Consider the following 14,599-nt stretch of genomic DNA (forward strand, 5'->3'; position numbering starts at 1 on the left):
AAGGGGAGGAAAGCAAGGGACTAGGGGGGTAAGGAGCGCAGGGCTTGGACACTACCACCAAGAGGTGGGGGCGGGGCTTGGGCGCTGCTGGTTGTCTATACAGCAGCACCCTGTGTGTCGGTGGTCACACAGGTGCGGGCTGCAGGGGTGTCACACGATGGCGGGTAGTCTTCGCTCCTCTGGAGTTCTGCGGTGGATGGCTGACTATTGCTCTTCCTGGGTCTCTTCCCAGCCTGTCTGGCGGCGGAACTCCGTCTCTGGCGGCGGAACCTATCTCCATACCTTTTCAACCTGTATGCAGAGCAGATTATCCGAGAGGCTGGGTTCTATGAGGAGAAGTGTGGTGACAGGATTGGTGGAAGATCTATTAACAGTTTGCGGTATGCAGATGACACAACCCTGCTTGCTGAAACTGAGGAGCACCTCATGCATTTGCTGCAGAGGGTCAAGGACTGCAGCCTTCACTATGGACTGAGGCTCATGTCAAGATGACAAAGATTCTCACCACTGGACCAATTGGCAGCATCAGGATGGATGGCGAAGAGATTGAGATTGTTCACAGCTTCAGTTTGCTCGGCTCCACTGTCAACACTCTTGGCACCAGCAGCCAGGAAATCAAAAAACATGTTGCGATGGGAACATCCGCTGTGAGGGACCTCTCTAAAGAACTCAAGAGCAACAATGTCTCTCTGGAGACTAAGGTGTGCCTGATACAGGCCATGGTCTTTGCAATCACTTGTTATGCATCAGAGAGTTGGACAATGACTAGGGAGGATAGAAGGAAAATTGATGCCTTTAATCTGTGGTGCTGGAGAAGAGTGTTGAATGTACCCTGGACTGCCAAGAAAACAAACAGATTCATCCTAGAGAGGGTTAAACCAGGCTACTCCTTGGAGGCAAGGATTCTGGGGCTTCGTCTGACATACTTTGGACATGTAAGGGGAGACAGGTCCTTGGAGAGGGACATCATGCCTGGTAGTGTGGAGGGAGAGAGCAGGAGGGGAAGACCCTCTATGAGGTGGATTGACTCAGTGACTGGGGTAATCGGGATGGGAGTGTGAGAGGCAGTGCGATTGGCACAGGATAGAGCAGGGTTTAGGGCTGTTGTACATAGGGTCACTATGAGTCGCAAACGACTCAGTGGCACATAACAACAATGAGAAAAGGGAGTCCTCCTGGCCTAGTGGTCAGAAGCTGCACTGCCAACCCAAAGGCACATGGTTCAAATCCACCCGTGGTTCCGTGGGACGCAGATGGTCAGTCTCCTCCCGTGGGATTTACTGCCTGTGAAAACCTGCTGGAGGATCAGCTATGAGTCAATTCTGATTCAACGGTGCATAAAAACGAGAAGAAAGGAATTTTAGGAATGACCAGCAGTCAGTCACATCAAGTCTGGTCAATAATTTTAGTGATAAAGTCAGAAAGCATTTTCAAGGGGAGCTCTGGTGGCCTAGTGGTAAGGAGCTGCAACTACAATCCCAGAGGCGCACGGTTCGAATCCACCAGATGCTCTGCCGGGGAAGGAGGGACAATCTCCTCCTGTACCAGTCAGATCTGATTTGACGGTACACACACACACACACACAAAATAGAAAGCATTTTCAGTGGTTAAAAATGACTAGTGAGCTCACAACCATGGAGTTGCTCCCAACTCATGGCAGCCCTCATCGGGCGTCCGGGGCCGTGAATCACAGCAAGAGGAGGGGCTGGCCGATTCCAGCCTCTGGAGACTCACAGCCATTAGGTTGGGGAAAATAGAGATTACACCATCCCTAAAAATGACTAGCAGGATGGTTGCAATGCCATCTATTTATCACCTCACGTACTTTGGTCATGTTGCTAGGAGAGGCTGTTCCTTAGAGAGGGACATCATGCTTGGAGGGGTGGAGGGATGATGAAAGAGAGGAAGACCCTGAACCGGGTGGACTGACACAGTGACTGCAACAATGGGCTCAAGTGTGTCAGAGATTGTGAGGATGGCACAGGCTAGGCCAGGGTTCTGATCTATTGTTCATAAGGTCACTATGAGTCGTACTCAATGACCTCTAACAATAACAACAATCAACACACACAGACTGGAAAAGATCAGACTGATTTTCCCAGTGACCACAGACTTGCTGGGAGGGGAGTTTCCAGAGATGTTCTACGCACGAACACTTCTCAGTGAGGGGTGTTTGTGGAAGAACCATAGCAGTTCCACTGGAGGGGGGAATAAAAAGTCATATTATGCTTTTAATACACCTCTCAATGCCCTAAGAGCAAGCCAGCCTTCCTTCTTTAGTGACACCAGGTTGAGTGGCAGGGACTGCCCAGAGGTGTGCTGTGTGGGCCACTCTGGACCTGGCATGGATGGTCCTGGTCCCCAGGCCAGGTGCCATTGCAGTCGTAACCCCTTCTCTTGGCTCATTCTAAATTCTGTGCTCTGCTTCTCTCTGCGTCTAGGTGATGACAAGTTTGGGAGGAAGATCATTGTGTTCAGTGCCTGTCGAATGCCCCCTAGCCACCAGCTGGACCACAGCAAACTCCTGGGGTGAGTATTAGTGGGGGCAAGGGGAGGTAGGATCTTCGCCTTGATCCCCTGTATACCCTGTGCACCTCTCCTTACTGAGCACGCCACCTCCAGGCATGTGTCCATTCTTCTCACAAAGGAACTCTTTTTCTCTCAAATGAAGGTAAGTATATCTAGTGAATAATTCTACTCTGTAGAGAAAAAAATACCTTCATCTAAATCTGTCTGTCATGTGGAAGAAAGATGGATGGACAGCCTCCTCCGTCTGGAGGGTCAGCTTTGAGTCAGTCTGACACAATGGCACTGGTGGTCTGGAGAGCTCTGGTGGCTCAGTGGTAAGGAATTGTACTGCCAATAAAATGTACTTGGTTTTAATATACTAGATAGACACTCTGCAGGAGAAAGGCAGGCAGTTTCCTCCTGTGCGATTTACTGCCTCTGAAAACCCATTGGCAGGTCTGCTACGGGTCAATTCCCACTTGATGGTAAACAACAACTGGTGGCCTAGTCAGCAGGGAGGGTGCTGTCGAAGGCCACGCCTCTCTAGCGGTTCAAATCCACAGCAGGCTCCTCGCATCTGACATAGAACCTCAGAAACCTGCTGGAAGCTCAGCTATGACTCTGTCCTGACTCCACGGCATTGAAAGTTGGAGTGTATTTGGACACGCATGCAGTGTTTTATGATCTGTTGTTTAATAGGCAGAAATAAAACTCAGTATTACTCAGTATTCCCAAAGGGGCCTCTGGTGGTGTAGTCTGTATGGAGTCCAAAGAACATATGCTTTTCTGGTGGTTCAGTGGCTCTGAGGGAGGAAGGTAACCAATCTCCTGTAGTTTTATAGCCTTGAAAACTCAAAGGTCAGCTACATTGACAGTGTTGGACACTTTCAAAAGGCAGAAGTCAGATGAAGAAGTTGTTACTGTCTCATTTTTATATACTTGGGGTGGTTGTTGTTGAGTATCGTCAAGACAGAAACGACCCATAGCTGACCCTCCAGTGGGTTTTCAGAGGCAGTTAATCACGGGAGGAGATTGCCCATCCTTCTCCCGTGAAGCAGCTGGTGGGTTTCTTCCCACGAGCCCACCAGAGCTCCCTCGTATGTTAGGTATCTTATATAACTAATTTGAAGATTTAGTAAAAATTATTCCAGAAAGACTTTTCCCCCTCCCCTCTCTCCCACTGACCCTGCTCCTTCCTGTTTATCAGACCACTTCCTTCTTCTCTCCGGCATTTATTGCTCTCTGTTTTCGCTGTTAAAAATCCCTATTTTTTTGTTAACATGCAAGTTTTGTGGAGACAAAGAATTTATTGTATCCTCAGTGACTATAACCTTGACAAACAAAGGACCAATAAGCATGAATTAGATAAATAAGTAAGTTCATATCAAATTAGCCAGTACAGAAAACTGCAAAGAAATAAGTGAGAGAGAATTACTTGTATCTGAGCGAACTCTTGTGTGACGTGAGCACCTGGCTAAGATGCAGACTTGGCTTCCAGTCATGGAACCTGTGTCTGTGCCTCCCCGACAAGGGTTTTCGTCTCTTGAAACCTCTTTTTCTTCCCCTTTGAAAAAGAGGTAATAACATGGTTAAGCATTTAGCTACTAGCCAAAAGACTGGTAGTTCAAACCCACACAGCTCCTTTTCAGGAGGAAGGTCTGGCAGTCTGCTTCCATGAAGGTTCCCTCCCTCCCTCACTCTTTGCCATCGAGTCAGAGCCGACACAGCGGAGCCTCGCAGGTTTCCGGTGCTGTAAATCGCGTGACAGGATTTTGCGCATCTTTCCCACAGAGCCACTGGTGGATTCAAACCAACAGAGTGTGGCTGAGCAGCCTGTAGAGCTCCCCCCGTAAAGATTATAGCCATGAAAATCCCACGGGACAGTTCCTACTCTGTCATGTGGCGTCGCTGTAAGTTGGGAATGACTTGAAGGCACCCAGCAACACCAGCTTCCTCACAGGAGTGAGATAATGTATATGAAATGCTTCAAAGATTGAAAAATCATCCACATGTAAGGCCTTGATTGTGCAGTTGTATATCTGATGAGGTTACTGTTGTTCATTATTTATATAACTACTGTTTTGTGCTCAGGTAAATTTGGTATCACAGATTTCTGAGACTGTTTAGGTTCTGTTAACTCAATATATAATATACATACACACACATACGTTGTGTAGGGGTATTTTTGGTAGTTTTATTATGTAATTTTGAAAGTATTTTCAGGAGACAACCTTTCTGTGAATTTTTAACACAGCATACAAAATGTGTGTGTTTACTACTTTTGTCATACATTGGCAACCTCTTATTATCTAGAGACTAGATATTATAAAATTAGGACTTATTTGTCCCATATATATGCACAACATCTATAAACTACAGCAAAGTTAAATGAAAAGTACGTAACATACAGGTCAAAGGATAATTTGGAATTTTCTAGTAGATACTAGCAAAACATCTTTTGCAGTTTCTACCCGCCCCCCAACTCCCTTAGCCCAACAATAAACCACTAGAGAGTTCACAGAGGTGTTTAACGGTTTCGTTTCCAAAGGCAGTATATTCCATCTAATTAAAAAAGCTATCTACAGTAATACAATCCAAAGGCACATTGTTCGAAAACACCAGATGCTCCGCTGGATAAGGAGGGACAATCTCCTCCTGTGCCATTTGGATCCGATTCGATGGTACACAACAATAAAAATTAAAAAAAAAAAATTAAAAAGCTATCTACAAAGTGTTACCCTAATCCTTCTATTTTTAATACTCGAAGCACTTGTAACCATCTAGAAAGACTAGATACTGCAAATAAAAACTTACTTGTCCTCTGTGTACACAGAACTGTTAAATAAAATAGTGCACAAAAAATAATTGTTAAGTGCCATCAGGTCAAGTATGACTTTTAGCAACCCTCTGAACCTGTCCTGTCCTGTGCTGTTCTCATCATCTCTGACACCTTGAACCCACTGCTGCAGTCACTGTGCCAATCCATCGCATTGAGGAGTTTCCTCTCTTTCGTGGACCCTCTACCTTTTCAAACATGAGACCCCTTTCCAAATTATAACCAATTCTTTTTTTTTTTTAATTTTTGAATTTTTTTATTTTATTATTTTTGTTTGAGTGTACCATCAAATCAGATCTGACTGGTACAAGAGGAGATTGTCCCTCCTTCCCCGGCAGAGCATCTGTTGGATTTGAACCGTGCGCCTCTGGGATTGTAGTTGCAGCTCCTTGCCACTAGGCCACCAGAGCTCCCCTAAATTATAACCAATTCTAACATGCACAGAGTATGTGAGATGGAGCTTTACCATCCTTGCCTCTAAGGAGCACCCTGACTGAATTTTCTCAATACATACCTGTGTGTTCTTTTGTCAGTCCATGGGATATTCAGTCCTCTTCCCCAACACCACAATTCAAAAGCATCAATTATTCTTCTGTTATATTAATCATCATCCAGCTTTTGCATACACAGCATGAAAAGTCCATGGCCTTGCTTATTAACAAACAAATGGATAGAGAAACTTGGTATATTCACACAATATTATGCTGCCTTGAAAAACAAGGAACTCATGAAATATACAAAATGGGTGACCCTGGAGGACATTATGCTGAGTGAAATATCTCAGTCACAAAAGGACAAATAGTGCATGTGCCACTGTTGTAAAATGGGACTGACATTGGGGTTGGGGGGAAAAGGGGGTAAATAATGTATACTGCATTGAAACAGATGAGGGGGAGAACTGTTTAAAAGAATATATATTTAGGTATTATTGGTATGACAAGAGTCCAGAATAAGAGCTGCAAAGTAAAGTGGACTGGGGGTGGGGGGAGGATTATGTAACAATGAAAGAATTTTTTTTCTCTTCAAGGAGAAAGGGGAACTGAGAGGAAGGTGTGGGTAGGGAAGAAAGTGTGCAACAACGTATGAATGGAAATCCAAAAAGAAAAAAAGACTAAATTATCTGGAAACTTGTTTCCGTAGCACTTACTGGATATGTAAAGCTTTATTAGCATTGAGAAAATAATAAAGTTGTGTTGCCTTGTCCATCCTATTAAGGACTAAGCCTTGCATTGCCAAAGAATTTTGTTGTGGCTTTCTCATCCCCTTCTCCTTCAAGAGCCTTTCCCTTCTTTTTTTTTTAATTTTATTTTTATTTTTATTATTTATGTGTGTGAGTACTGTCAAATCAGATTTGACTGGTATAGGAGGAGATTGTTCCTCCTTCTCCAGCAGAGCACCTGGTGGATTTGAACCGCACACCTATGGAATTGCAATGCAGCTTCTTGCCACTAGGCCACCAGAGCTCGCCAAGAGCCTTTCCCTTCTAATAATCCCCCCAAGTAAATAAAGAAAATACATTTTTTAATGTCTTTTTTAAAAAAAAGGTCCATGGCCTTGTGTCAGGCACACCTTAGTCTTTAAATTGACATCATTGCTTCTCAAATACTTTGGACCCTGGCAGTAGACTTTCTCAGTGCAGTTTGTCTTTTTTATTTCTTGGCTGCTGCTACCAGTGGTGTTGATTGTGGATCCCAGTAAGATGAAATTGTTGACAATTTCAGTCTTTTCTCCATCTGTCATGATGTTGCCTGTTGGCCCAGTGATGAGGATTTTTGATCAATAAACCCTTGACACCACAGGTTATTCTACAACTCTCTTGACACAAAATACAAAGGCTGATTTGATACCCAATTTGATAGGTGTTTTTCCTACAAGCATCCTCTGCTGTTGGACCAGGCTCTGGGTCCATAGTGAGATCAGAGCTGTGTCCCTGGGCCCTGAGCTCTCTGTCCAGCCTACAGTACATGGAACTTCACAGGGAGAGCACTCACCAACTGCCCGATGGACGTGTAGATATGTATGCATGGTTACCATCATGCTCATCTTTCCTGGACAGCGTAACACATCTCTGAAATACATAGTCTTTCAGAAATGATGGACTAGTTATGTAAGATCCTGAATGGTGATGGTGGTAGTGGTGGGTGTGCATGTACACATGTACTGGGATGGTACAGGGCAGGAGCAGGCCAAGAGTGAGGCAGGAGAAGAAGGGCCAGATTCCGGCATTCCTCAGCCTTTGTCTGGGGGCTTATTTCTGTTTGGATTTCTAAACTCCCTTCCCACTTCTCCTCAGAAAACGGGGCAAGCCAGGAATAGGCCAAAGCGCTCAGCCTGAGAGTGGCTGAGTCACACCCTCTCCCTTCTGGTTTTATCACACTGTGTGACATAACAGGTGACAGACTCCTGGCCAGATAATAGTCTGAGTGGGGAGGAAATCAGTATGGGGAGAGGAAAGCACCCAGCTTTCCAGGAGGCAGCTTGCTGAGGGAGGCTGCACCTTCCTTGGGGCTTCCTCGGGGCTTAGGGAGCCCTCTGCCATCTGCTGCTACCTGTCCTCCAACCCTTCCCAGGCTCACCCACCCCACCATCACCTCCACTGCCCCAGCCTGGTCACAGTCTCTGCAGAGGGCAGCGAGGCACTGCCATTAGTCCTGTCATACTGAATTCAGTCGGTTGTCTCAAATCTAGCTTTCCCCAGCTGTCTACCCAGATTGGAAACAGAAATAGAAAGCTTGTGTGAGAAGTCAGGCAGACATGCGCTTTATGCTCTGGGGCAGGTCTCTTGTGAGCTCCGTAAAAAGAAGAATGTGTGTGTGTGTGTGTCCCCAGCCTTGGGGATTGGATAGCACAAATGGTTAAGGGCTTGGTTGCTAACCAGAAAGGTAAGAGGGTCAAGTCTACCCAGGGAAACTTGAAAGAAAAGGCTTGGTAATCTACTTCAGAAAGAATCCACATTGAAAGCTCAGTGGAGCCCAGTTCTCTGACACACGTGGGCTGCAGGAGTCAGAACTGACGCAACAGCAAATGGTTTTAAGTGTCCCTGAAATACCACTGTCTGCAGTGTATTACAGCGTAATGGTATTCAAACTCAAATCCAATTGTGAAGCTGCAAGTGACTCATTGCTGACGCATAAGGTTAAGTCTTTTGAATTTTTAAAATTTAGGAAAATGTAGGTGAAGTGTTGCTGTGTGTGCTCACAGCGACAACCCTACAAGACAAAGTAGAACTGCTCGTGGGATGTACTAAGCAGTATTCTTTATGATCAACTGATTTAGCTTCGGTTCTGCAGGTCTTTGCTCCCGACGGGCGAAAGGTTCCAAGTGCCGGTCTGTCATGTAGCTTCTGAGTGCTTAACCACTGCACCACCAAAGCTCCTTAAAGAAAACATGCTGATAACTAGAAAGCAAAAAATAGTAATTTCATAAACCCAGCAGCCACTATTATTCACTATTTTCTTTGATTAACACATACTGAACTCTGGGTTCAGTTTTGTATCTTGCATGACATTTTTATCTTCTGAGCATCCTTTGGCAAAAAAATATTGCCACATAGGTTCAGAAAGGTGGACTTGAGATAAGAGCACAGGGACACACTCTTGTTACATGCCCTCCGGGAGCCCTCAGTGTCATTGTGCACGGCCCTCAGAAGGAAACCGCAGTCCCAGCAGCCAACTTCACAGGTTCACGCTGTCTGCAGAAACTTCCTGGGCGGCTTTCTATTAATAGATCTCATGATTGTCCAACCTTTTGTGTTTTTTTTTTGCTCAGCTTTATTTTTTTGCTCTTTAAAAAAAACCCTGCAATTAGTAACCTTCTACAAAAATTGTTCTCCTCTCTGATAATCTCTTTAGTATTGGCATTTTTATAGGGTCAATAAAAAGGTACAGTTTACAGCTCCTGATAAAAACATCCTTTTATTGGACTCTAAAGGTCAAAACCCCATCAGTGGAGAAAACTTTTTTCACTGTAAGATTTGCTGTATTGCCAGTTGCACCAGGCCATTTTTTGTAAAACACACACACACACACACACACACACACTCACTCACTCACTCACTCACTCACTCACTCACTCTCTCTCTCTCTCTCTCTCTCTCACTCTTTGTAAACCGGAAGTACTAAATGTATATGAGGGATATTCAGAAAACCCACTGCTGTGGGGTCACGGCCGGCTCAGTGACTGTCCATCTGGTTTCCATGGCTGTGAATCTTTGTGGGAGGGGACGGCTCGTCTTCGTCCAGACCAGCGGCTGGTGGCTACAGACTGCAGACTCTTGCTTAGCAGCTGGATGCGTTACATGCTGTGCCACCAGGGCCCCTTGTAATGGTATTGAAACACAAAAGCTGATTGCCGTGGAGCTCAAACTGACTCAGAGCTGACCCTCCCTCAGGTTTTCCAAGGTTGTGAATCGTACAGGCAGCGAGTGCCCATCTTTGTCCTGAGAGGCTGATAGCAGGTTTGAACCACTGGAGAGGTGCCACCTTTAGGTCAGCACGTTCCACCCTACAGACTAGGCCGTCCGCACTCCCTGATGGTGTTGCTGCTGTTGTCAGGTACTTCTGAGTTGATCATAACCCCTTGTTGTTGTTGATTGCCATCGAGTCAAGCATGACTCATAGTGACTCTATCAGCAAAAGACTTGAAGCATTTCTGTAACTATCGTCTTTTCTCCAAGTTCATAGAGTTTCCACAGGCATGAGGTTTACAAAGTAGGTGTCACTCCTGCTTCCAAACTTGTCTTAAACTGAGAACTCCACCAAACACTGTCCACTTTGGGCAACCATTATGGCATTTGACACCCCAGTGGCACAAGGTTCAGCATCACCCACATTACCTCAGTACAACAAATTGACAGAAGAGTGCTGTACAACTTAGAAGAATGTTCCTCCAAAATAGAACACCACTAGTCTCACTTAGCAATGGTTAAGTGCTGTCAAGTCGAATACAACTCATGGCAATCCTCTGAACAAAAGATCTGAACCCTGTTCTATAACTGACATCATTTCTCTATGTTCATAGAATTTCCAGAGGCATGTGGTTTCGGAAGTGGATGCCACTCCTGCTTCCAAACCTGAATCAATCTGGGGAGGTCCTCCAAACACTGTCCATGATGGGTAACCATTGTGGCATTTGACACAACTATGGCACAATGACCCAATAAACAGCAGATTTGTACCCGCCTTGCCCTGTGCCATCCTCACCATCTCTGATATACCTGAGCCCGTTGTTACAGTCACCGTGTCAGTCCATCTGGTTGAGGATCTTCCTCTCTTAGTGCGTGGGTAATAGTGGTCCCAGTTAACAATAATAATCCATGACTGGCCACCTCCTTGCACGCTGGGCCAGTATTTGAGTTCTCTCGATTAAGCCAAGCTGTAGTTGGGCACTTGGCCTGCTGTTTGGGAATTGCTGTGGATTGGACTCCTCCCTCCCGCTCCCCTTCCCTTGGGGATCCTTGTCATTCCTGTCCCCCCAGCCTGGAGTGGTGCCTCTTCAGGAGTCTGAGTGTTGGCTGACTTCCAGGAAGAATGTTTCACACGTGGCTCCTTCCCTTTCTTGAATTCTTGTTCATTCCTTCCATATTTTTCTCCGTCAAGTGGGTGGGCTCTATAACGTGTACTTGTATTTGGGGGGCTCTGTGTGTTGTGCACTGTGAGGCTAAGTAGCTCTTTGGTCCTTCACACCCATTGACGAGCAGGACAGAGGCCTCCTGGCCAGGAGATTTCCTCTCAGGCGGTGATTTAAGTCCTTTGGAGAGTCTGGTGTAAAAGGCAGCGCTGTCAGGAATTACTGGTTTAGTGTTCACCCACACACCCCTTACATGCTGTGCAGCCTTGGGTGAGCACTTGACTTCTCTGAGCCTCATTGTCCTCAGTCCTAGGAGAGGGATGACACCGGCCTCCATTGTTCAGAGGAGGGGATAGGAACGTGAAGTGTTTGGCATTGACTAAACGGTGGCTGTCAGCGTTGTTAGGGAGCTCTGGTGGTGTAGTCCATAGGGTGCTGTAATGCTAACCCAAATGACCCGCCTCGCTGGTTCGAATCCACCAGTGTCTCCAATGGAGAAAGGTGGATAATCTCCCATGGGATTGAAAGCTTTAGAAGCCTGCTGGAGGGTCAGCAGTGAGTTTCTGAGGCACCCTTCTGAGAGGAATAGTATTCCCATTTTTACTTGGTTTCCTGCTTCTGGTCAGTGCTCAGACCCGAGAGCTCTGTTGTTGCCCAGGCACTGTTCTGTGACTTTCTGCAAGCTAGACAGTGGCTGATAACGCAGCCAGCAGAGACCCACGGGTCCGGTGCTAGGGGAGGGCTGCGACCAGAGTCCCAGGCCCCACCGGGGCCCGGCGTGGATCGGGCCTGAGCGGGCTTTCTCCGGGCAGGTACCTGAAGCACACGCTGGACCAGTATGTGGAGAGTGACTACACCCTGCTCTACCTGCACCACGGCCTGACCAGCGACAACAAGCCCTCCCTCAGTTGGCTCCGGGACGCCTATCGGGAATTTGACCGCAAGTGGGTTGTGGCTGGGATGGGGGGAGGCAGGTACCGTATTGGTCGGAGCAAGCACAAGTCCGAATGACCTGGGTTCAAGTCCTGCTTCTCTCCTTGCCTGCTCTGTGGCCCTCACTATTACTTGACCCCTCTAAGCCTTGATTTCCTAATCTGTAACATGGGTCAGAAGTGGCACCTGTGCCGGCGTGCCAGGGGCAGTCAGACCAGAACTGTGCTTAGGGCAGGCAGCTCTGTCCCTGCCCACTCCCCACCATGTCCTAGTGCCCCACTCTGCCTTCCCTAGGTACAAGAAGAACATCAAGGCCCTGTACATCGTGCACCCCACCATGTTCATCAAGACCCTGCTTATTCTCTTCAAGCCCCTCATCAGGTGAGCAGCCCAGGATGACCTGGCTGTGAGTGCTTGCCCCCCAGGGGAGAAGCCCCCCAGCTTCCCCTCTAACTCAGAAACAGAAAGATCATTGCGGGGCATCCTCGGTTAAGGGGCTGGGCCTCTGGTCTGGTGGACGGCTGAGGGGACAATGAAGATCTCTGGAGAGCGCCCCCCACTCTGATCCCCACCTTTTCTTCCTGGGCAGCTTCAAGTTTGGGCGGAAGATCTTCTACGTGAATTACCTGAGTGAGCTGAGTGAGCACGTGAAACTGGAGCAACTAGGGATCCCCCGCCAAGTGCTCAAGTGCGATTGGGGGGAAAGGGGGGGCTGGGTGTGCTGCTGAGGGAAGGAGATCTGCCAAGTGCTCAAGTGCAATTGGGAGATATGGGGGGGGGGCCCTGGATGTGCTTCTGAGAGAAGGGGCAGCCTTCAGGACAAGAGGAAGTGAGAGTAATGATTAAGGGCTAGGGTGAAGGGTCAGAAGAACAAGTTCAAGTCCCATTTCTGCCCTTAAGAGCTGTGCCAGGGAGTCTTCAAAGCCTTGGCTTGCTCATGTGTAAAGCAGGGTCTCCTTGAGTATGAAGTGAAACGATCCATATGAGTCATGCTTGGTAACAAGGTGCCTGTGGGACACAGAGCCCCGGGTGGCCCTGACCACCTCCTCTCCTGCAGGTACGATGACTTCCTCAAGTCCACACAGAAGAGCCCGGCCACGGCCCCCAAGCCCATGCCACCCCGGCCACCCCTGCCCAACCAGCAGTTTGGGGTCTCTTTACAGCAGTGAGTATCTGCGAGGTGGGCAGGCCCAAGGCTGGCTGTGGGACGCCAGCCTGTAGAGCCCTCACCGCCCTGTCCCCTCAGCCTCCAGGAGAAGAATCCAGAGCAGGAGCCCGTCCCACTGGTGCTCAGAGAGACTGTCGCCTACCTGCAGGCCCACGGTGAGCGCCAGGCCGCTGCTCCTTGGCTCTGTCACCTCCGAACCCACATTTCCCCTCCAACCCACACCTAACTTTCTCAGCTGGGACCCCAGCCCTCCTTGCCAAAGAGAGGGCCCAGTGTCTCCAAACCCAAGGGACCCTGACCTGACCCTCAGTGACCCTGACTGAGCCGTTCTGAGGCTCACCATCTCCCCTGTCCCCCCAGCTCTCACCACTGAGGGCATTTTCCGAAGGTCGGCTAGCACCCAGGTTGTCCGGGAAGTGCAGCAGAAGTACAACATGGGTGAGTGGTCCTGTCAGGGATGGGTGTCACTGTGACTGGCCTGCTCTGCCTGTAGAGAAGGGTAGATTCTGTCCCTGTCAGAGGGTCCTAGGCATTTGATAAGATTCCCACTCCTGCCACCTCAGCAGTTTGGCTTCTGGCCCCTGAACTGAGGCCTTTTCAGAAGGAGGGGACAACTGAGGTGTGAGGTGGGGGCGCCTTTTGCCCAGATGGCTGGAACCTGCATTTCCTTGTCACCGAGGAAAGGGGAGGCAGGTGCACGAGGAGGCCCCCTGGAGGGAAGGGTGTGTAGACCAAGTTGGGAAGTGGGTCTGCTTGGCCTGGGAGGAGCTGCTGGTGTGCAGGCCAAGAAGGGGACCCCCCACCCATCCCTAATGCCCCCGTCCCTCAGGGCTGCCTGTTGATTTCGACCAGTACAATGAGCTTCACCTGCCAGCCGTCATCCTCAAGACCTTCCTCCGGGAGCTTCCTGAGCCCCTGCTCACCTTTGACCTCTACCCCCACGTTGTGGGCTTCCTCAGTGAGTGTCCCTCTTCCCTCCTCCCCACCCTGTGCACCTCTCCCACCGGGGACGGGGCCAGATGTGGCGTGCTTGGCCCTCCATTCATCCTTCCCCTCTGGCTGTCAGCATCTCCAAGGAAAGACCCATTGGGGTCTCCCCTTTTGCCTTGGCCCCATGTGAGCATTCACCAGACCTGGGTACTCTTCCTCATAGACATTGACGAGAGCCAGAGAGTGGAGGTGACGTTGCAGGCCCTCCAGACACTGCCTGAGGAGAACTACCAGGTGCTTCGCTTCCTGACTGCCTTCTTAGTCCAGGTGAGACCTCACCTGGGGGTAGAAGGAGGAGAGCGGGGAGCTGCCATCCTGTTGGTCCAGTCCGGCCGCTGACAGTGGGGAACAGATTCCTTGACTACTGACTGCAACCTAACAATTTCCTCCACAGATTTCCTCCCACAGTGACCAGAACAAGATGAGCAACACCAACCTGGCTGTGGTCTTCGGCCCGAACCTGCTGTGGGCCAAAGATGCCGCCATTACTCTCAAGGCCATTAATCCCATCAACACCTTCACTAAGTTCCTACTGGATCATCAGGGCGAGCTGTTCCCTCCCCCAGACTCCAAGGGGCAGTGAGCACAGCCCCTG

General features: G+C 48.6%; 1 protein-coding gene across 1 annotated transcript in view; it reads left to right on the plus strand.

Annotated features, from left to right (window-relative positions):
• Positions 1–14,599, plus strand: part of ARHGAP1 (Rho GTPase activating protein 1) — a 30,598-nt gene extending 15,999 nt beyond the window's left edge. The window contains exons 4-13 of the mRNA XM_006896716.1: positions 2,443–2,530; positions 11,726–11,857; positions 12,141–12,227; positions 12,436–12,534; positions 12,904–13,011; positions 13,093–13,169; positions 13,375–13,452; positions 13,844–13,972; positions 14,168–14,271; positions 14,399–14,599. Of these exons, the coding sequence (XP_006896778.1) occupies positions 2,443–2,530; positions 11,726–11,857; positions 12,141–12,227; positions 12,436–12,534; positions 12,904–13,011; positions 13,093–13,169; positions 13,375–13,452; positions 13,844–13,972; positions 14,168–14,271; positions 14,399–14,587 (1,091 nt within the window). The 3' untranslated portion in view covers positions 14,588–14,599. The remainder of the gene's footprint in view (positions 1–2,442; positions 2,531–11,725; positions 11,858–12,140; positions 12,228–12,435; positions 12,535–12,903; positions 13,012–13,092; positions 13,170–13,374; positions 13,453–13,843; positions 13,973–14,167; positions 14,272–14,398) is intronic.

The sequence above is a fragment of the Elephantulus edwardii genome, unplaced genomic scaffold, assembly GCF_000299155.1.
Source record: "Elephantulus edwardii isolate Elephantulus edwardi_28Jun2011 unplaced genomic scaffold, EleEdw1.0 scaffold00189, whole genome shotgun sequence".
NCBI lineage: Eukaryota > Metazoa > Chordata > Mammalia > Macroscelidea > Macroscelididae > Elephantulus > Elephantulus edwardii.